The sequence below is a fragment of the Panthera leo genome, chromosome C1 (genome assembly GCF_018350215.1).
Source record: "Panthera leo isolate Ple1 chromosome C1, P.leo_Ple1_pat1.1, whole genome shotgun sequence".
NCBI classification, from domain to species: Eukaryota; Metazoa; Chordata; class Mammalia; order Carnivora; family Felidae; genus Panthera; species Panthera leo.
This window is the reverse complement of record NC_056686.1, coordinates 54848617-54870555: the sequence shown is the minus strand read 5'-3', so window position 1 is coordinate 54870555 and position 21939 is coordinate 54848617. Positions and strand designations below refer to the sequence as shown.

The window sequence follows — 21939 nt, the reverse complement described above, 5'->3', positions numbered from 1 at the left end:
AAAGAAAACTACTTTATTATCCTTAGACCCTGGGGAGCCAATCTGAAGCACTGAACCTATTTCATTCTACCCTTCTCATTCCTGAGCTTATAGACTCTCCCATACTTTTAGATTAGCAACCCAATTGACAGAGACTGATAATAACTTTATGTGTGTGTTGTTTGTTTCTGCCAGCTGGGTGGAATGATGACTTAGAGCTAGAAACTGAATTTCAGAATATACATTTCTTGGTCACTGAGTTTCTGAATTGAGTTTCAGACCTGCTGTGCTAAATATTGGTGTGATTATTTGCTTGGTGTCTGCTCACCCCCCCCCCCCCACCCCAGACTGTGAGCTCTCTGATGGTAGGGACTATGTGTTTTGTTCACCCCTGTATCTTGAACAGGGTGTTCCTATTCTCAAATGGTATGCCTGAAAAAGGCAACATCCTCATTTCCCATTTCTGATTATAGGCATGATGATATACCTTCACAGAGGAGTTATTGCAACAAATATTTGCTGAGTGAATGAGTGATCAAGTTAATGGGAGAAATGTTGGCTTCATGCATACCCCATATTAAAACATGATCTAATATTTTAAGTGTGATTTCCTTAGTATCCTGCAAAATTATTTTAACACCACCAAGGGTAAAGTATTTTTAACAGTGGAAAACATAGAACACACAATCAAATGGAACATACAATCAGCTTCGCAAATCAGCTAAACATAGGTCATCATTTTCTTTGTTCTCTAACAATATAAAATCAATTTCCTCCCTCACGACAAAAAGTAAAAACAGATTTATGATCACTTTCTTTAGGTGAACATTGCTGCTGCTTTTGAGATTGTGTTCCACTGACTGGTGGAGTTTACCTCTAACATAAAGCACTTAACATGATGCCTGGCACAAAGTAGGTAGTTCTCATTCTGATTATCCCAAACGCATCCCTACTTCTTGGTCTGAGAACTTCTTTGCCCTTTGCAGCTGGCTAAGTCCTTGCCAAGGCCCCACTCCTGCAAAAGCTACACACTGCTAATGACCTCATTTGTTCCTTTATACATTTGGGCTTTGTGTCTGGTTTGTTCATGATTTACTACAATGTTCAAGTCTACCCTCAAATCCACAGAACATTTACTAGGCTATTAGGCTTCATTTGCTTAGGTTGGCATACTCAGTGGGTGATAAAACTAAAAGGCTAACAGTTTACATGAAACTAATTCCTCGGTTAAATAGAAAGCAGAACATGTCCATCATGTGGAACATATAAAACATGGTTATGAATCATCAAAATAAGCACTGCCTTTTCTAAAGTGATGAAATATTTGTGTAGCATCCAGAACAACTCATGAAAAAATGTACTCTCACCATGTCTGTATTTCTCTGAATACTCAACTATTGACAGATAGAGTCCTATTATACCAGAAAGGAAAAAGTATTCCGGGATATTTTAGGGATCTTACATCATACCTCACTGACAACTTTATTGAATTTTTCAAGTTATTATATATACTTAAATTATTTATTGAGTTTTTAAAGTTTATTTATTTATTTTGAAAGAGAGAGAAAGAGACAGAGTGCGCAAGCAGGGGAAGGGCAGAGAAAGAGCGAGAGAGAATCCTAAGCAAGCTCCGTGCTGCCAGCGTGGAGCCCAATGCGGGGCTGAAACTCATGAGCTGTGACATCATGACCTGAGCCGAGATCAAGAGTCAAACGCTTAATTGACTGAGACACCCAGGCACCCCTATTTATTGAGTTTTTAAGTAAATTTCTAAAAGCCCCAAGTAACGACAAAAATATAATAATAGCTTCTTTGTCCATATAAAATTAAGCTTCAAATATCAATGTTTTCTAAGATTATTAAAAACATTTTTAGCTGCTCCTTTAAATTCCTACTGATAGAACACTTAAAAATTACTAAAGTGAGTAGTAAAGTTTTATCCATAAAGTTATGCAAAAACTTATCTAGATGAATGATATTTCAATACCCATTCTACAGATATTTGTGAGTAGAAGTTAACTGGTTTTAAAGAGTGGGGAAAGGGGTTTCAGGTGAAGAAAACAGCAGATGCAAAGGCCTGAAGAGACAGAGCATGGACTTTCCACAAACGGTAAGGTTTTCAGTAGAGCTGGACCTTTGAGGGATTGAGGGCCTGTAAAAGTAGACACTGGCCACCTCATAAAAGGCCTTGTAGGCTATGTTAAGAAAATTTGGACTTTTTTTTAAAAAAAAATTTTTTTTAACATTTATTTATTTTTGATACAGAGAGCATGAACGGGAGGGTCAGAGAAAGACAGAGACACAGAATCTGAAACAGGCTCCAGGCTCTGAGCTGTCAGCACAGAGCCCGACGCGGGGCTCGAACCCATGGACCGCGAGATCATGACCTGAGCCGAAGTCGGACGCCCAACCGACTGAGCCACCCAGGCGCCCCAGGAAACTTGGATTTCTTCTTGAGGAAAACGGAAAGCCGTTGAAGAGTTTTCAAAGTGGGTAAGAAAATAAGCACGTTTAGAAAGATCATTTTGGCAGCAGTGTAAACCATGGCTTGATGAAAGATATGGAGCCAACTGAAAGACTGTTGCAGTCTCTAAATCAAAGTTGAGATCACGGCAGAGGGGATAAAGAGGAATGAGTGGATCACAGAGAAAGTCAGAAGTAGAATCTGTGAGACTTGATGACCTAATGGATGTGTATGCACAAAAGAGGTTTTAGGCAAGGAAGAGAGGGAGAATGAGGAGTTAGGAGTGACTCCCAAGGATAGCTGGATGAATGTGGTGCCTCACAATGAAAACACCCTCTAGAAGCAAGAAGTATGAATAAAAATCAATCAGCATTTGCTAACAAATTTGTAGAGTGATTTTATAATCATCATTATCATAAAATAACTGTATGTGGTACACTTTATAATTTATCAGTGCTGTAATTAACATTGCTTCATTCGATCCTGTGATATTTTTCCATGTTACAAATTAGAAAATCAAATTACAGTTTAAATTACCTTCTCAAGCTCTCGTAGCTGGAAGCTACAGTACCAGTATTAAAACTCTAGTGTTCTAACATCAAAGCCACTATGACACAGTATAACATTTGGTAGAATTATGGTTCTTGTCATTACTATGAATGATCAATCTATTGAAAGTTACTTTTGTTCTAGAGACTCTGACAGTACTCTGCATAATTTAATCCTGACAACCACCCTAATAAAGTCAGCATTATTATCTCTATTTTACAAGTGAAGAAACTGAGATTCAGAGACATTGAGTATTTAAGGTCACATAGATATTAAATGGCAGAACTGAAATCTGATTTTCCAAATCTGAATGCCACAGACAGTACTTACAACTCATGCCAACCTGCTCTAACACCATGTATTAGATGTTCTTGTGACCATAGTTCCTCGATAAGCAATTTATAGATGAAACATACGTTTACTCAATCCATTGGTTGTTAATTTGGATTTTTGGTTCATGTTAATTGTGGATCTTCATATTATCAATCATATTGAACACATGGTAATTAATTCCAGCTGTTAAGTCCAGATAACTGATCTTACTTTGCTTTGGTCTAAAAACTTGGATCATATAAACATTCTCTACATCTATAAGAATGTAAATAACTTTGGGATAATTATACTAGTGAGAATAAATCGGATTACGTTGCCACAGCCAATAATTGCCAAATCTCAGCGACTTTAAATGGTGAGAATTTACTTCTCGTGTACATTACATGTTCATTACAGGTGAGCAGGTGGTCTCATTTTATATTTTTTTGACCAGAGACCAGGTTCCATCAAGAATGATGTCGGTCATCAAGGTGGAAGAGAGGGAGGACTGAGGAATCATGCACCAATACTTAAATGCCAGGTAAAAGTGGCATATGTTACTTCCAATCACCTTTTATTTGCCAAAGTATGTCACATGGCCACATCCAATTTTAAAGAACAGGGATATAGAATCCCACCATGTGCCTGAGAGGAAGAGAGCTGGAAATCTATCTCCCCTAGAAATTCACAACTATTCCAAATATTAGTCAACTTCATGGTGAAAGATCTTCGGGGGTTGAGTAAGTTTGGGAAATATTGAATTCACCAAATTAAAGAAGTTTCCTAACTATAAGTCTTCCCTGAGCCCGTATATATAACATGCATTATTAATCTACAAAAAAAGGGACCATTACTATAGGATTTTTTTTTCCAAAGACCATCTTCAAAGACTCATGTCCTAAAGACAATACTTTCAGAAATAGTACTCTAAGGTTCTGCTTTTAGAATGTATTTGTGGAAAGAGGAGAGGAATGAAGAAGGAGAGGAAAGAATGAAGGAAGGAAAGAAAAAGAGCAGAGCAGTGCAAATTTTTGGATAGTTTTGAGATCAAGAGTTATACATAAAAGCCTTCCATAGTAGCTAGTTGCAGCCAAAAAATGCATTTCTGATCTCTTGCATATCACATTAATTTATTGAGCATCTGTTAAACATCATATATTATCCTACATAAAGCATGTAATATAATGCAGATTAGTATCTCCTCACAGATGAAGAAACTAAACTCAGAGAAGACAATTACGTATTTAAAGCCACACAGATAGTAAACTGAGCTGCAGACTAGATGAGAAGGAAAAGTCTTGTCAACCTCCAAATAGAAAGGATTAAATGCTCTAGTCAGAGGTACAAGAAACAAACTCTTTTTGGTCAAAAGATAGAAAGATTCATTTTCATTTTGGTTATCTTCTCTGGTTGTACCTTGAGTTACGTGCAAGGAGTGATATTTGAAGGCCTGAATGAAGAGCTTTGAATGCCAGGCTGTTTGGATTTTATTCTCTGGGTAATGCTGAGCCATAGAAAGGTTTTGGGTCAGGAGTAAAGGAATCAGATAATCATAAGAAGACTTAGCATTTCAAGTTCAAGGGAGCCCTAGGTAATTGAGTCCAACTCTCTTGATTCACAAATGGCAAAAGTAAAGCCCTCAAAATGGAAACGCCACAACTAGGGCTTTCATTATTGGCATTAGCTTTTTATCTGGGAACGCGACCTGATTAGTTTGCCTCCCTTTGGTCTCAGGCTGAGCTCAGGTCCCACTGGCCTTGCATTTGCATCCCAAATTAACGTAAACCCTGATGAGGTCTTAACAGCTGGCAGAAGAGACTATTTTGAGCCCAGGGGGATAAAGTGGGGATGGTAGCAGAGTTCAGAGGTACCTGAGTGCATCTGACATCTAGGATAGGGATCATCCCTTGGCTGAATATTTCTCTCCTGGGTTGTACAGAAGCCCAGCCCATAGCTACTGATCACAAGTTTATGGCATTATCAAGATGAGCAGTATAAATCTCCAAAGAAGGGAAGAAGTTGGTAATAAATGGCTAAATAATTGCTGATGTTGTGGGTGTGCTAGACTTGGTCATGCAGATGCCCCTCTGGAGTTGATAAATGACAGATTCACCTGCCATATTGACCTATGAAAAGATAAGGTAGCTCTGTCTGATGTCAAAACCATTCCTGCACATTATGCACCTTTCTTAGCAAAATGACTCCCCTCCTACCTCCCAGTTGTGTGAGCCAGAGACCTAAGTACCATTTTTGGCCTCCTTATCCCTGATATCTAATTTGTACCAAGCCCTCCTAGTTTTTGAATACTGCCATCTGCCCCATCCTTTCTGCAATGACTTTAGTTGAGAGCACATCATATCTCATCTAAATTATTGCCAAAGCCTTTTTTGTTTGTTTCTCCTCCCTCAAATCTTACTCCCCTTAATCCACTCTCCCTACTGCAGCCAGAGAGATTGAGAAAGCAACAATTCTTTGAAGTAATATATTTATTTTTCAGAGTCAGAAATGCTTTCAATCAGAGCATTGATTTTCTTATTCTGTTTTCTGGCTTCCCTGCAGAAAAATGGCAATGCCACAAGAAGTATGGGTGATATGATCTTGATCACTGGCTGAACGGATTTTTTTTCCAACCAGAGATCACACAAGAGGAATCAATTTAAAAGATTAGTTTTCAATTTGCTAAAAAGTGAGTCAACAACTCTTTAAGATCTGAAACGCCAGCTTTTCTAGTTTAGGTAAGAACTTTGCCAGAATGAGCACTTTCAGAAAGTTTACAAGAGAAATTTCATTATTTAGCTCATTGGGAGTTTATGTATTCAGGTTTCTGTTATAAAAAATATGTATTGATTAATGCATGCCTAAGTCATGGGGTGAAGGATAACAAGGAAGATTCTAGTCAGAGAACTTCCCCTGTATTCTAAAGGAAAGTTATGTTTTCTAGTCCATCCCAACGGTGAGGGAAGAAGATAAATGTTTATATTGTCAAGCAGGACACGTGTTATCTCATTAGTTTTAAGAAGCAGTTATTGGGGCACCTGGGTGGCTCAGTTGATTAAGCGTCTGACTTCAGCTCAGGTCATGATCTCGTAGTCCATGAGTTCAAGCCCTGCATTGGGCTCTGTGCTGACAGCTCAGAGCCTGGAGCCTGTTTCAGATTCTGTGTCTCCTTCTCTCTGACCCTCCCCTGTTCATGCTCTGTCTCTCTGTGTCTCAAAAATAAATAAATGTTAAAAAAAGAAATTAAAAAAAAGAAGCAGTTACTATCACAATTTTACAGAGAAGAATTCTTGGAGAGGTTAAATATTTTGGTTAAGATTCTAGATCATCTAAGTGGGATACGAAGATTCAAATTCAAAACACAAGAATGCAAATTTTTTTAAATTTTTTTAAACGTTTATTTTTGAGAGACAGAGTGAGAGCGGAAGAGGGGCAGAGAGAGAGAGAGAGAGGGAGACAGAATCTGAATCAGGCTTCAGGCTCAGAGCTGTCAGCACGGAGCCCAATGCAGGGCTCGAACTCAGGAACTGTGAGATCATGACCTGAGCCAAAGTCAGAAGCTTAACTGGCTGACCCATCCAGGTGCCCCAAACACAAATTCTTAAGTTAGTTTTCTCATGGCTTTGAGAAGGTATTGCTTTCGATACTGAAAAACTCTTACAAGATAGGTTTTCACACTCTAAAGATATGCTTATCAAAGTTTAAAGGGTTTAAAACTTGCTCCATGTCACTTAGTAAGTGACAAGGCTGACATTGAAAGTCCTACTTGGCTACTTCCAAAGCTTGTGTTTTTCCAGATGTCTTCCAAGAGAGCATCCTGTTTGTTGTCTCATGGATGCCGCTAATGGTAAGTGATGGTGTTCAGAAGTGACTGAATAACTAGCAATAATCATAAAGGCACATTATCAAAACTTCACAGTGTAACCTATGTGCTTTGCAAATATTGTTAAAACGAGATTCTGACCAATAAAATGTCAGGAAAGCTAGTATAAATTGGACAAGTGTGAAGGTAAGTTCAAAACTTGATTTGGCAATATTCACCACATCAGATTCTTATTCAGCAAGACGAAGGGCTCCATTTTGACTTTTGTTTCTATTTTCTGTCCTTCTTGCCATCTCAGAAGTGACACTTGAGGAGTCTATAGAAGCTCTGTGGACTAGAGTACATAAAAGCAGTCATCTATACCTGTGCTGGCCCCAGGTAGAGAAGGCACCCGGAAGGAATCCCTCAAAGTCAAGGTAACATTAACTCATGTGACTTCTTCATTTATTTTTTTTCCCCAGGCTTGTTCTAGTATGTTTCTAATTACTGCTAAGCCACTTCTACATCAGTTTCAGGGGTTAATTATCAAAATAAATTGAATTTGGCTTGGGAAAGACGTGAGCTTGCTACCTTTCAGACAGTAAAGACCTTGTTTTCTTTAGTCTCCAGCTTGAAGTCATTTGATTGCATAACTACTTTGATGATCTCAACATCTATGGCAGGTGCTATGGGGAATAGAAGCATGTGATGCTAAGGGACATGTTGAAGTAGCATGGATAATTTCATACATGGACAATTACAAAATATAGTAAGTTGGAATTAAGGCAGGTGCTAAATAAGGATGCAAGGAAGGAATCTGTTATTGAGCACTTACTAAGTGCCAGATAGTTTCATGTACAACATTTCATTCAGTCTGACGATAAGCATCCTGTGAAGTAATATTGCCACAATTTACCATTTTACTGGGAACAAAGTTGTTCACCCAGCTGGTAGGTAGTGTGGCTAGGGAGCAAACCAAGTCTATCTGGCTTCGAGAGCTGAGGTCTTTGTTTATACTGTGTCTCAGATGGGAAAAAGAAGATCGTGAACTGCTGTAATAAATGATAGAGGCAGTGGTGTTTGATGGAGGCCCTAAAGGACGTATAGGATTTGGGGAGTTATGGCAAGTAGGGTGAAGTGAAATTCTAGTGGGAATTCTAGTAGGAATTGTTTGCTCAGAATGAACAAAGGTGGGAATGAACCTAACTAACATGTTTCAGGAATACTGAGGGGACTGATTTCACTGCTTTTCTTCATTAAAAAAAAATGTTTATTCATTTACTTTGAGAGAGAGAGCGCGTGCATCCATGCGCGCCCGTGCGAGTGGGAGAGGGGCTGAGATTGGGAGAGAGAGAATCCCAAGCAGGCTCTGCATTGTCAACGCAGAGCCCACGGTGAGGCTTGATCTCACCAACTGTGAGATTATGACCTGGGCTGAAATCCAGAGTCAGATGCTTAACGGACCAAGCCACCTAGGCACCCCTCTTCATTTTTCAATTCGAGATGTTTAACTGGAATTCTTTCTGCTAATCCCATATTAAAGTATGAGGTAGAATTTATTTAAGGTTCTATTTTAATAATTAACTGTGTTGGTTATGTCTTACAATAAAAAGTTAAAACAGGAAAATGTGATCACATAATGAATGTCATAACCACACATATGAATGTAAAAGTTTCAATGCAGTTGCAAATGACTTTGGTAAACGAAAATATTTTAGCAAATGACCCACGGTTTTTATATTTTGTTGGGCTAATTTCTTGAAAAATTATGAACTCATCACTCCCACATTGAGTGGGAGTTACATAGTTACTAGATGTTAGCAGATATAATAAGTGCTTTTAATCTCAAGAGAGTAAACCTAATTTACCAGACTTAGCATAATATATCCATCTCTGGATTAGCAAGCCAAAATGCACTAGAAAGAATGCATTTGGAATATCTATGAAACACATCGGGCAATTGAACGGATGTTTGTGCAAGGCTCTGTTTTAACACCACTGACATCAGAATACAGTTTGTTTAATCTTTCACAGAGTACTTTTCGGAGTATTTTCTCATATATTATTTATTCAATCCATTACTGGCTTATTAACCAGCATTCATTCATGTAAGTTTTCTTGGAGCTTGCCAGTGTGCTAAGGTGCTGATAAATAAATTGGAATGTAGTTACATTGAAGGAGGATTTTGGGAACATCACCCTAATAACAGAGGGAACCACTTTTGGTTTTCAGACATAGAGGTTTAAATCTCTCCACTTCCTTCCTTACTGATCAACTTTGCAGGGCATACACAAGGGTTATTTTTGTTTGTGTGTTTTTTATTTATAGCATGTAACAAATACCTTGGAGGCTGCTGGTCATGGAGCAGTGGGAGCCCTTACAACAGAAGGTGAACTTGGACTTGGATCCTCATTGGCTGCAGGACACAGGTTGTTGTCACTCCTTCTCTCCGTTCTGCTGTTTCCTCTCCTGCAGATCCAGGAAGGTGGAGATGACTAAGTTCTCCCCAGAATGTCTAATCTTTCTTTATTTTTTAATTTTTTTTTCAACGTTTTTTATTTGTTTTTGGGACAGAGAGACACAGAGCATGAACGGGGGAGGGGCAGAGAGAGAGGGAGACACAGAATCGGAAACAGGCTCCAGGCTCCGAGCCATCAGCCCAGAGCCTGACGCGGGGCTCGAACTCACGGACTGCGAGATTGTGACCTGGCTGAAGTCGGACGCTTAACCGACTGCGCCACCCAGGCGCCCCTGGAATGTCTAATCTTTCTGAAGCCAGACCAACATTTAAAGAAAATGATGTGCAGGACTCAATTTCCTTTAAAAACACCCAATGCACGTCCCCAAGTGCAGAACTTGGCTACAACCTTCCTTCTTTGTCGAACTCTCTTCGTACAGCTGAGAGAAGAAACTACTTCTAACTTCCAGATAAGCACGAATGAAGTTTGGGAGGAAAGCCTGGCGCAACACTTTCCGCAGGTGGATTCCTCAGGAGAGAAGAGACTTCAGGATGAACAGCTGGCCAAGGGCTTTGGGGCTCAAAGAAGCTTTGGGGCTCTTGTCAGGACAAGACTTACAGACATTGTGTTGCACTGATGGCTGTTCCGTGACTGATTTGCCCGCTCTTTGTTAAGACAAGAGCAGATGCCCGATGAAGGTAGAGCTTTGAGCATGCGCTTAATCACGGTGTTTTACTGCTCAGTACAACACTTGCATTGTGTTATGAAAATAATGGCTTTGGGCTAGGCAATCTTTCTTTCCTAAAAGTTGTGGATCAATAGTTAAAACCACAATGAAGTGTATTTTCTCTCTTTGCCAAAGTGAATGCACTGTTCTTTTCAAATTTTAACTAATCTTTTGAAATTTTAAATGCTGTGCAAAATTGCAGTTAAAATGCCATAAACCAAGCTCACTGTGATTTTCTTCTTGTAAAAAATTTTAAAATAACTTTAAAACAGTAAGCAGATTATGCTGATGGTAGGAAAATGTTAAAAAAAAATAAGCATAAAAAGAAAATAAAAATCAACTCTTACCTCATCATCCAGAAATAACTATCCACTCTTAACTTTTGGGTTGCTGTATATTATTAACTGAGAATTTAAACATTGTTTCGTGGTCAAGTATAAGAATCTAAACAAAGTACTTTTTCTCAAAACATCTTTAAGTGCTCAAAAAATGTTTCCTAATATGCAGCCCTTCTACTTGAGGATAGCTGGAGACATATGTGTATCAGTTAGATCTCCCTAAAACCCAGAGAATATTTGAGTAATGAGCTCCTTCCTATAGTCTGGGCTGCTTTGGTTTTGCCTTCCTACTGCTGAGATAAAAGGACATTGTATTGGGGCACCTGGGTGGCTCAGTCGGTTGAACCTGCGACTTCCGCTCAGGTCATCAGGTGATGATCTGACAGTCGGTGAGTTGGAGCCTTGCATCAGGCTCGCTGCTGTCAGCTCAGAGCCTTGAACCTGCTTAGGATTCTGTGTGTCTCTTTCTCTCTCTCTGCCCCCCTCCTTGTGTTCTCTCTCTCTCTCTCTCTCTCAAAAGATAAATAAAAATAAACATTTTTTTAAAAAAGGACATTGTATTCTCCTTCTAGAAATTAAGAAACTGAGACCTGTATAGCCAAATCTCGTGACACAATTGGATGTTTTTACAAAGTAAGGAAATCACAAAACTATGTTTTCATTTCTAACTCTGACATTCAACTCCCCAGTGGTTTGTAACAATACACTGTCTGTTCATCTGTGGTGCTGGTCTTATTACTACTACAGTCTGTATTTGAAATCCATCTACTACATTCTGGGCACTTAAACTGTGTCAAAGCCTTGTGCATGGCATTTAAACATTTTAACACATTTGTTGCAGGAAACCTATGAGTGTGGACAGTACACTTCATCACCATTTTGCAGATAAAGAAACTAAAGCTCAGTGGAATCAGGTAAACATGTCCTAAGTCACAGACAGCTAAGGAGGGTGGTGTTACTGGATTCAAACTTAGGCTGCTTAGCACGAAGGCAGTCACATCAAACTGTACTGGTAGTCAATGTATTCTTCACCACCAGGAACTCCCCAGGTATTTTTGTTCGTTTGGTTTTTGGTTTTGCGATGTGTGCGTGTGTGTGTGTGTGTGTGTGTGTGTGTGTGTGTCACTGGAAGAATGTCCATTGATGAAGTGGTGAAAATCATATTAAGTCTCAGTCTTTGAATACATGCCTTTTCAATACGGGTGGGTGTGAAATGGGGAGACTGCATGAAGTGCTTTTGCAGCATACTGGAGTGTGATGGTGATCTCATGGTAAAGCACTTACCTGATTGAATTGTGAACTTAAACTAGCTGCTTTTCCCGTGAAGCATCTTTTTTTTTTTTTTAAGAAAGACTGAAAAACTGTAGTTATTCAGATATGGTATTTGAAATTAAACAAAAAATGTGAAAATGAACAAAATGAGCCTCACTTCAAGAAAAACAATTGACAATATTTGTTGCTGATGATAAAATTCAAGCTTCCAAGCAATTTTAAGAAACTTTTATCCTCTACCATGGGCACCAGTGGTGATATTAATGAATTTTACTTTTTGATATCGTGTAGTGAAATGCGTTAACATTTGGGAGATCTGCATAACTCAGTGAACCAATATTTTCCAAATGATGGATGCATGATATTACAAAATCATGAGTGGGGAAAAGACCCATTTAATGTGCAAAATAAAGATTTTAATCTAACAGTACAAAAATTCATTGATGTGATTTCAGATTCTACATTGCAACTAACCTTTAATAAATAGCTACTTGTCAAGTTTTGGTATAATATTAAAAAAGAATATCAAAATGATCTAAAAAGATAATTTCATTAAATAAAATTGAAATCATCTTAAATTAATGAAACAAAATAGTCTTTTAAAATAACCTTCCCTTTTTCAACTAAATATCTGGATTTTCTGTGAGGCTGGACTTTTCTTTTCATATATTCAATCAACATAACACACAGTAACAGACTGAATGCACAAGCTGATAATGAGAATTGTGCTGTATTTTATAAAGGCAGTCCTTAGAGACTTGTAAAAATATAAACCAGGACCACTCTTCAACATATGTATTTTGTTTTGTGAAAATAGATATTTTTCATAAAATGTTATTGTGTTAATATGTGGTAGGTTTATTATTTTTAAATGAGTTAATAAATATTTTTAAGTTTCTGTTTTAAATTCCAGTATGATAAATCTGGATAAATTCAACCCACATAAACAAAAGCCCTTTGAAGTTCTTAATAATTTTTAAGAGTATAAAGAGTTCTGAGACCAAAAAGTTTGAGAGTTCCTATTCTAGAACATGTATGTTTTTAGACTTCATCAATAGATATTCAAGTTGTTTGCAGTAGTTGCCATTATAAATAAAGATGAAGTAAACAGCCTTGTTCATGTACCCTTACATACTGACACTTTTACTTTAATGGGATAGCTTATCAAGTTGCTAAGAAAAAAGGCATGTTTATTTTTTCAGTATATTTGTAGTAGTTACTATTTAATTGATATATACTTATAGTTATTTAAAATGTATCCATATAATTTACATGGAGAAACAAAAAAGAAAAATGAGACCTACTCTCTTCACTTAAATAAATCCCATAGTCAGGATGGGTGAAAAATATATGTATCAAGTTAGGAAATGCAAATAATCCAGAGAAGTGTGAAATAAAACAAAACTTCATTGCCTTCCATTTGGTTCTAAAGTAATAGTATAACCCTTATTAAGAGTTTCTTATAATTTCTGCCAGAAAAGAAATGTTAAGATTGAATTTATATAGTATAGCTACAAATATAGATAGCTTGCTCTATATCTGTGTCTATCTCTCATCTATCTACCTACCTATCTGCCTATTAATCTATCTATAGCAGAGATTTTTAGCTGTCCTCCAAAATTTCTCCTCTTCCTTTTGGTCACACAGCTAGACTACATCTCGGTCTCCTTTGCAGGTATATGTGGTCACGTGACTAATTTTGGCCAATTAAATGTGAGTAGTAGTGATATGTGCCACTCCAAGACTAGCCCTTAAAATCATTCATACTATTCCTCAACTTAGCAAGTAATAGCCTTTGAGTTATTTTATGTATTTACATTTAAAATTTTTTTCATTTTATTTTCTTTTTTTTTGAGAAAGTATGCAAGCAGGGGAGAGGGAGAGAGAGAATCCACCCAGCATGGAGCCCCACATGGGGCCAATCTTGTGATCATGATCATGAGATCATGACCTAAGCTGAAATCAAGAGTCAGGCGCTTAACCAAATGAACCACCCAGGCACCCAGTTGTTTGATGTTTGATTCTTTTTTTTTTTTTACAGGAATGAACCTACTCTAATACAATACCTATTGAGCTTATCATACTATTTAAAAAAGTTTTTTTAATGTTTATTTACTTTTGAGAGACACACAGAGCGCAAGCAGGGGAGGGGCAGAGAGAGAGGGAGACACAGAATCTGAAGCAGGCTCCAGGCTCTGGGCTGTCAGCACAGAGCCCGACACAGGGCTAGAACCCACAAACCGTGAGATCATGACCTGACCCTTAACTAAGCCACCCAGGTGCCCCTATCATACTATTTTACACAGAAAGTGACTACCATACTACTTCCATCCTGTTGTTGTATGTAATATATCTTGGAGATATTTCAGTAACATTTTGGTATGTGTATTTTAAATTTAAAAACATATATGAAGAGGGCCACGTGGGTGGTTCAGTCAGTTAAGCGTCCAACTTCGGCTCAGATCATGATCTCGCAGTTTGTGGGTTCCAGCCCCACATCAGGCTCTGTGCTGACAGTTCAGAGCCTGGAGCCTGCTTTGGATTCTGTGTCTCCCTCTCTCTCTCTGTTCCTCCCCCGCTCACACTCTGTCTCTATCTCTATTTCTCAAAAATAAATAAATATTAAAAAAATAAAAAAAAAACATATACCAAGAGATTACCATTTAAAAAGTTTGTATTAATCCATATTCCTACAAGAAATTTGTGTGAGTACATATTTCTCTATATCCTCACCTATTCATAGTGTTACTGCACTTGCTAAAAATTTGCAATTCTTAAAGGTGAAATACTGAATATCATTTTTTACTTTATTGGCATTATCATGGCTATGGTCACCTTTGGATTTATTGGACATATGTATTTTCTCTTCTGTAAATTAGTCTGTTTCTGTGCTTTGCCCATTTTTAAATGTATTTATAATAGTTTTCTTGTTACTTTTCAAGGTTCTTTAATATTAAGGATACTAACTTTTTGAATGTCATCTGAGAAAAATATGTTCCCCCTCTTTGGTATGTCTTGACTTCAGTTAGTCTTTTGTCAATATCTGTCTTTTATAGTTTCTGTATTTTCTGCTTTGCTTAGGAATATCCCCCTTAGTGCGAGGTTGTAAAGGAATTCTACTATGTTTTATTCTGATAATTTTGTTTTATATCTTTTGCATTTAAATTTAACCCACATTAGGGGTGCCTGGGTGGCTCAGTTGGTTAGGCGTCCTGCTTGTTATAGGCTCAGGTCATGATCTCATGGTTGGTGAGTTTGAGCCCCTGGTTGGCTCCATGCTAATAGCACAGAGCTTGCTTGGGATTCTCTCTCTCTCTCTCTCTGCCCCTCCCTCGCAAATGCACAAGTGCTCTCTCTCTCAAAATAAATAAATACGTTTTAAAAAAGTAAATTTAACCCACATTACACTTATTTTTGTATAGAGTGAAGTGTTTAATTTTAATTTTCTTCCAAAGGGACAGAAAATTTTTCCTGCATTATTTATTAAATGAACCATCTTTTGTCCATGGAAATTTCATGTCACTTTAGTCATATGTTTTTTTCATTACATTTGGAACTATTATAGGGCCTTTATTGTGTTCACTTCTCTACTTATTGTGAACTAGCCACATACTACTTTGATTTCAGTAATTTTATGGGAAATTTTAATATCTTTTAAGAAAAGCTGTCCATCATTATAGATTAGGTTTCTGGGGGGAATTTTTATGGCTATTATGAAACATAGATTCTTCCATATGGATTTTATAATTATGTTATTTTGTTCCCCAAAAACTTTATTGGAATTACAACTTGAATTGCATTGCATTTATACTAATGAAGGACATATCATATTCTATGATATTAAGAATTCCTATCCAAAATATGTTTCTATAATAATGTAGCATTTTATTCCTTTTAATAACTTTTTGTAATGTTAATTATGTACATCTTGCACCTTTTTATATTACCTTTTTATTTGCCACTTTTATTTGCCACTGTGAATGAGAAATTTCCCCCATGTTCGTTTCTAAATCTTATTGTGGTACAAAGAAAAATCTTGATTTTTGTACATTCATCTTTTCTCCAGAGCCTTGTCCAGTTATTTTATTAAATTTAATGGCTGCCTTGCTAGTTTATCTTGGGCTTTCTAGGTATACAGTATTATCATCCGGTAATAAAAAGGTAATTTTATCTCTTCCAATATTTATTGCTTCATATTCTTCATGCAGCAATGCTTTATTGAGATTAATGCCAGGCATTGTTGTGGATTCTATGGATATTCAACTGTGAATAAAACAGATGAATAAAGTGTATATTCTAGTGGAAGGCAGACATAAACAATAGAAATATTAAATAATGACTGATGCTGAGGAGAAAAGAAAGTATGGGAGGGGGATAGGAAGGTTTGGTGGTGGAGTGGATTTGAGACAAGGTGGCTAGAGAGAGCCTTACAGGGAGGGGAACCACTCAAGAATTCTCAACAACAGTGATGATAGTAAGCATCTCTTTCATGTTCCTAATTTTAATGGAAATGGCTTTAACATTTCAGTACTCAGTATGATGTTTGCTGTTTAAAATATTTTTAAAAATAAATAGTAAAGCAATAGTCTTTACATTATATATGTATATATATTATTGGCCATCTTAAGAGTGTTATTCTATTATATATTGCTTAAGAATTTATTTTGTTATAAGCAGCTTCTCGATTTTATCAAATACCTATTTAACTTCATCATATATTTTTCTCTTTTGTTAAAATGAAGAATTACTTTGATAGCCTTCCTTATGTTGAGATTTCTCTGCATCCTCAGAATAAATCTGATTATGGTGTAATATTCTTTACTTTGATATGTTGTATATCAGAAGAACTGAATGTGTTTTTTTTATTTATTTGTGGCTTTTATTTGTTAATTCAATCTGATAAGAAAATGAAGCAAATTCATGTTTAATGAGTGACATGATATACTTGATTATATTCTATATAATCTAGTATTTATTTTAATATTTTTGTTTGCATTTCTCACTTATTAATTTAGAAATGTTATTGTCTTTTTCTATGTCATTGCTGGTTACTTTCCACTTTCTGCTAGATATATTAAAATTTCAACTTCCTTATTATGATTCTAATTCTCTTCCTCCACTAAGATGAACCCTTTAGAACAAAGGTGGTCAAACTATGGCCCATGGGCCAAATATGCCCTATCATCTGATTTTGTATGGCTTACGTACTACAAGGGTTTTTACTTTGAAAATAGTTGGAAAAAGTCAAAAGAAGAGTAACTTCATGATACATGAGAAATATAGAAAATTAAACTTTCAGTTACACAAATAAAGTTTTATTGGAACACAGCACACTTACATGGTTATTTACTGTCCATGGCTGCGTTTGTGTTTCCATGGCAGAGTTAAGTAGTCAAGTGGGAGACCATATGGTCTACAAAGTTGAAAATATTTACTATCTGGCCCCTTATTGTTTTCTGACCTATGCTTAAGGACATTTCCTAATTGTCTAATTTTCTCAGGTTGACCCAACTCTCTAGAGTGAGTCCTTAGAAGACTTTTATGTTTATGAACAAGGATGCAAGTAAGCAACTTAGCTGTATTTTTAATTTTTTAGCTCTCCTACCAAAGTAAAGTTCTTGTTATAGAATAAATTTTCTTTAAAAAATATAAAGATAATGTATTTTTATAATTAACTAACAACATACAGTTTATTTTTCTCTGAAATGAAATAATGGCTAAGCTTAATATTTCTCATATGAACTTTAAAAATGATTTCCAGCACCCCCTGCACAAATCAGGCTGGATATTCTGTTCTTTTGGTATTTAGATGATCCACCCTCATGGTTTGTGGGAAGCAACAATTTTCCTTTTATGACTACAAATGTAAAGTGAAACTTAGTGTTTCCCATACTGGTTATACTGGTTCCTTGCCTTGCTAAGTAGGGAAACAGCCTAGTGGGTGGGTGGAGAACCACAAGTTTCAAGTTGTGTCCTGCACTAGGGGGAAGAAAAAGTTGTGTACTGTAGTTAAACTGTGATGAAAGCTACCGAGGAGAAATTACAGGCAACTTTAATCAGATACTTAACATATTTAAGCCTCAATAAACCTTATAGTCGTGTTCTAGTATGTGTTCACGCATGTGAAGAAGGGAAGAGAACATATGAGATCAAATGGACACTAAGACAGGAAAAAACAAGTAGCAATAAGCAAAAACATTAAAAGAAACCAAGTAAGTACTGAAGTGGAGGCAAGACATCTGATTGGAAGCACTATAAAAATAGGCAGAGATTAGCAAAAAGAGGTTAATTTGGAGATAAATAGGGTTTCATAATAAATGTGGACTTGAGGAAAAATTACTTGTCAAAGATCTAGCAGTAGATGATTAAAACTTTGAACAGAAAGAAAAAACATCAGGTAATCTACGGTATGACATTATGGGGTGAGCCGAAATTGCTAAAACATATGCACAATTCTTTAGGAAAACAGGATCTGTAGGAAGAAATTGGATGTCCACAATAAAGGTCTATGATAGGCCAGACATTTTATGGATACTTTTCTTCTAAGTCTTCAAGGCAAGAACATGAGCAGTGGTCATTGGCCACAAATCAATAATAAGTAGTGATCATTATAATTGTTTTTACCTTTGAAAAAACTGAGGCTCAGGGCACTGGCCACTTTGCCCAAAGTCACACAAGCTAAAAAAGGCTGGAAGCAAAAATGACTATTTGTCAAGTCTGTGCTTAAAAAACAAAATAACAAAAAAAACCCGAGCTTCCAAACAAAAACAACTATACCACATTGCTGCTGAAAAGAAATGAATTCAGAACAGAGCTGAGGTGGAATGTGGCCAGAGTAATGTGTGGCCAATTTGGCCTGGAGAACCAGTTCCGCTGTTAGTGAAAGCATCATGGCGGTGAGGATGGGAACAGACTGCAGGAGGGAAAAGCGGAGTAGCAGAGAAAATCAGAAGTGGTGGGTGTACGCCAGTTCCTTAAGAACTGAGAGAGCAAAAAAGCATAGTAAGTTATCCGTAACTATTTAATATTGAGTTTTCTTAATGTGTTTTTTTATATCTAGAAAGACAGGGCAAGTAATGGTCCCAACAAGGCAAGTGTTCATTTTCTAAAATGCTAGATTTAAAAGTTCTAATTTCTCAACTGTTGTTTTTTAAATAACCCTCTATACTGGATAATTCCCAACAGTTTTAAAAAATCAGTGAGCTGGGTAGCGCTTAATTTCCCAGCGCGTAATCTATTGGACTCTGTTGCAAGGGCCTCCTATTATATTTTCTTTAAAGTCATCCTATTAACAATGACAACAGACAACAGCACTGACACTTCCATTCAATATGCTGATGTATTTTTGAGAGAACCTTTTATTTTTTATGATGTCTGACAACAGAGATGGATCATTTAGATTTTTTTAAAAGTAGAAAAAGAAAGGAAGGCATCATTTAATTTTGGTGTTGGGGGAAATTTTCCCTGCTGATTCTGGGGGGAGGGTTTCCTGCTGACATTCCCAGAATTAACTGAATTTTCAGTAATTTGCTATTAGTACTATACTTGCTGCTGCTAATGAATATTTCATAAAGCAGGAGGAAGATGTTAGGTTTCAATCTGGTTGACTGCCAAGTGCAAACCTCTCACCTTGATGTAGCTCAGCCCCAGTCCCACTTTTTCAGCTGCCTCAGGCTTTTTCCATCCGAACGTCCCATTATTAGCTTAAATTCAACAAGTACAAAATCAAGGTTAGCATTTTAGTTCTCAAATTCTTCCTTGCTGACTTCTTTATTTTTGCTCACAGGACCATTGGTTTAGTTGCCCAGATTCAAACTTTCAACTCCAATCATCGGAGTTACTATTGATTGAGGACTTCCCATCTGTTAAGCACTTAGCAAACATGTATTTTCGCTCGTTTTTAGCAAGCTAAAACAAGCTCGTTTTAGGCTGCACCTCCAGGCTTTTCCCTTAGAGTCAGTGTTCAGCCTCCTGGGCCGGCTCTTAGGCTGTCAGCTCCCCACCGCCTGCCTCACTCCAAACTCTGTGAGGCAGATACTAACTGGTGTTATCATTGCTTTGCTTTAAGGTGGGGAAGTTTCAGCTTAAGTCAAGTTAGTCATTTATTCAAGGTCACTTAACTAGTGACTAGAACAGCAGGACTCAGACCTGAGACTGCAAACAGCTAGAGCTGTTTTATTGTGTTGCCTTAGAGCCACTTCTGACTCCTCTTTCCCCTTTGCCTGGTCATGAAGACTTTGCCCTCTGCCCCTCTGCCCTTTGTCCTTAAAAGGTTCCGGACAACTGTCCTCTCCTTTCCATTTCACCCTGTTCAGCCTCTCACTACCTCTCCCTTCTTCTAAGTAGTCTTCCTGCTCTTTACTGACACATTCGTCCTCCTAAAGAATCACTCCATATACACCATGAGCTGAATGAAAAGCCTTCGATGACTACCCATGGCCTGAGTGTGGCTTTCTTGCCCAGACATTAATGTTACCATCCATGGACCCTTCCAGTGTTAGTTATAACCACTTATCTTCATCAATACTGTGGGGTTTTTGTTTTGTTTTGTTTTTATCCAGTCTAGACTTCTTCCTGTATTCTGAACTCCTCTGTCTATTGAACTTCTACTTAGCAACTTCATAATCTAGGTAAGTGCTACTTCCTTTATGAAGCCTTCCCTGATACCCTTAAACAGATAAAGATAGCCTGGACTTTTCTTATGAAAACATATTCTAGCCTGTTCTGTGGTCACTTCCCAGTTCCTCTAGAGTCGAATTGTGTGTTACTATTATCTCTGTTGTTGGTGGTTAGGTGGCACAGTGCAATCAATGCATGTGATTCCTGCTTGAAAAGTTAAGATGTGTTCAATTTTATTGATAGGTGCTGTCAGGATATGTGGTCCTTAGACTCAAGATGTTTTCAGTCTAGTAAGGAAAACAAAACTATTATTCACAAATTAGCTAGAGAATAATCAGGAGCCCAACTATGAGAGATAAAAGAAGAGAGAGAACAGGAAGGAAGGAATGGATGGAGAAGGATTTAGAGAAAAGCCAAGACCCAAGTCTGATGCTGAAAAGTAAAGAGAGTTGCTTTAAGCGGGGGACGGGGCATTCTGGGTAGGGAAAAGCAGGAGTGAAGGCTTCACGGTAGGGGTACAGATCCGGGAAGAAGGATGTCACTTTCAGAACACCTATAGGAAAGGCAAAATACTAGGAAAGTTCAGGGTGTTTCAAAGTGAAACAATTTCCTCAAATTTACAGTGTCATTTCTTTAAAATAAAGTTTTAGGGGTGCCTGGGTGGTTCAGTTGGCTGAACATCCCACTCTTGATTCAGCTCAGGCCATGATCCCAGGGTTCTGGGATGGAGCCCCATGTCAGGCTCCATTTTGAGCATGGAGCCTGCTTAAGATTCTCTCTCTCTGCCCCTCTCCCTGGCTCGTGCTGTCTCTCTCTCTAAAAAAAAAAAAAAAAGGTAAGGTATACAATGTGTTGACCTGATACGTTTATATTTCACAATATGATTACCACCACGGTGTTAGCTAATACCTCCCTCAAAACTTTCTATCATAAAGCTTTGTGTGATGACCAGTATTCCTCCAAGTTAGTTGCAATTAGCGAGTTTTTACTGTATATTCTTATGCTACCATATAATTGCTAGAATTCATCATTGACTGTCTGAATTACAGTACATGGCAGTATGCGGGTAAACTGCTTCCTTTTTTGCTTTTTAACTACCATCATGTTTTAAGGTTTTGATTCCTAACACAGCCTAGGACAGATGGTAAGAAATTATCTCATGGATGAGACTTCAGAACTCTAAAAAAAATAAAGCCATTTTTGTAATGGACTTTCTATGTCCTAAAGAATTTTCTTCATTCCAATTTACTCATGCAAAATTGCAATATGATTGCCCCTGCTATCATTCCAAGAGGGGAGATGTTCACAAATGTGTAATGAAAATATTCAGTCCATTTACTTACTGTACTTATGATCTAATCCATATTCAAAACTGGCCTAGGGAGGTTGACAAATATTGGTTGTAGTGAATTATTACATAG

The 21939-nt window shown here is 37.3% G+C and overlaps 1 protein-coding gene and 1 long non-coding RNA gene across 3 annotated transcripts; both read left to right on the top strand.

Moving 5' to 3' along the window:
* The first annotated feature begins 2358 nt into the window (after window positions 1-2358).
* On the top strand, window positions 2359-9658 carry LOC122227532. 2 transcript variants are annotated; one of them, XR_006206101.1, is made up of 6 exons: window positions 2359-2472; window positions 3759-3845; window positions 5864-5990; window positions 7099-7148; window positions 7423-7540; window positions 9432-9658. It is a non-coding gene; the product is annotated as an uncharacterized LOC122227532 (long non-coding RNA). The 2 variants fall into 2 exon arrangements; XR_006206100.1 differs by having other exon boundaries at window positions 7099-7540.
* A 138-nt stretch (window positions 9659-9796) lies between these two features.
* INSL5 (insulin like 5) lies at window positions 9797-11081 on the top strand. Its single transcript, XM_042952103.1, is given in 2 exon segments — window positions 9797-10123; window positions 10125-11081. Coding segments are annotated over 2 exon segments (336 nt in total). The 5' UTR covers window positions 9797-9899; the 3' UTR covers window positions 10237-11081.
* Window positions 11082-21939: the final 10858 nt, after the last annotated feature.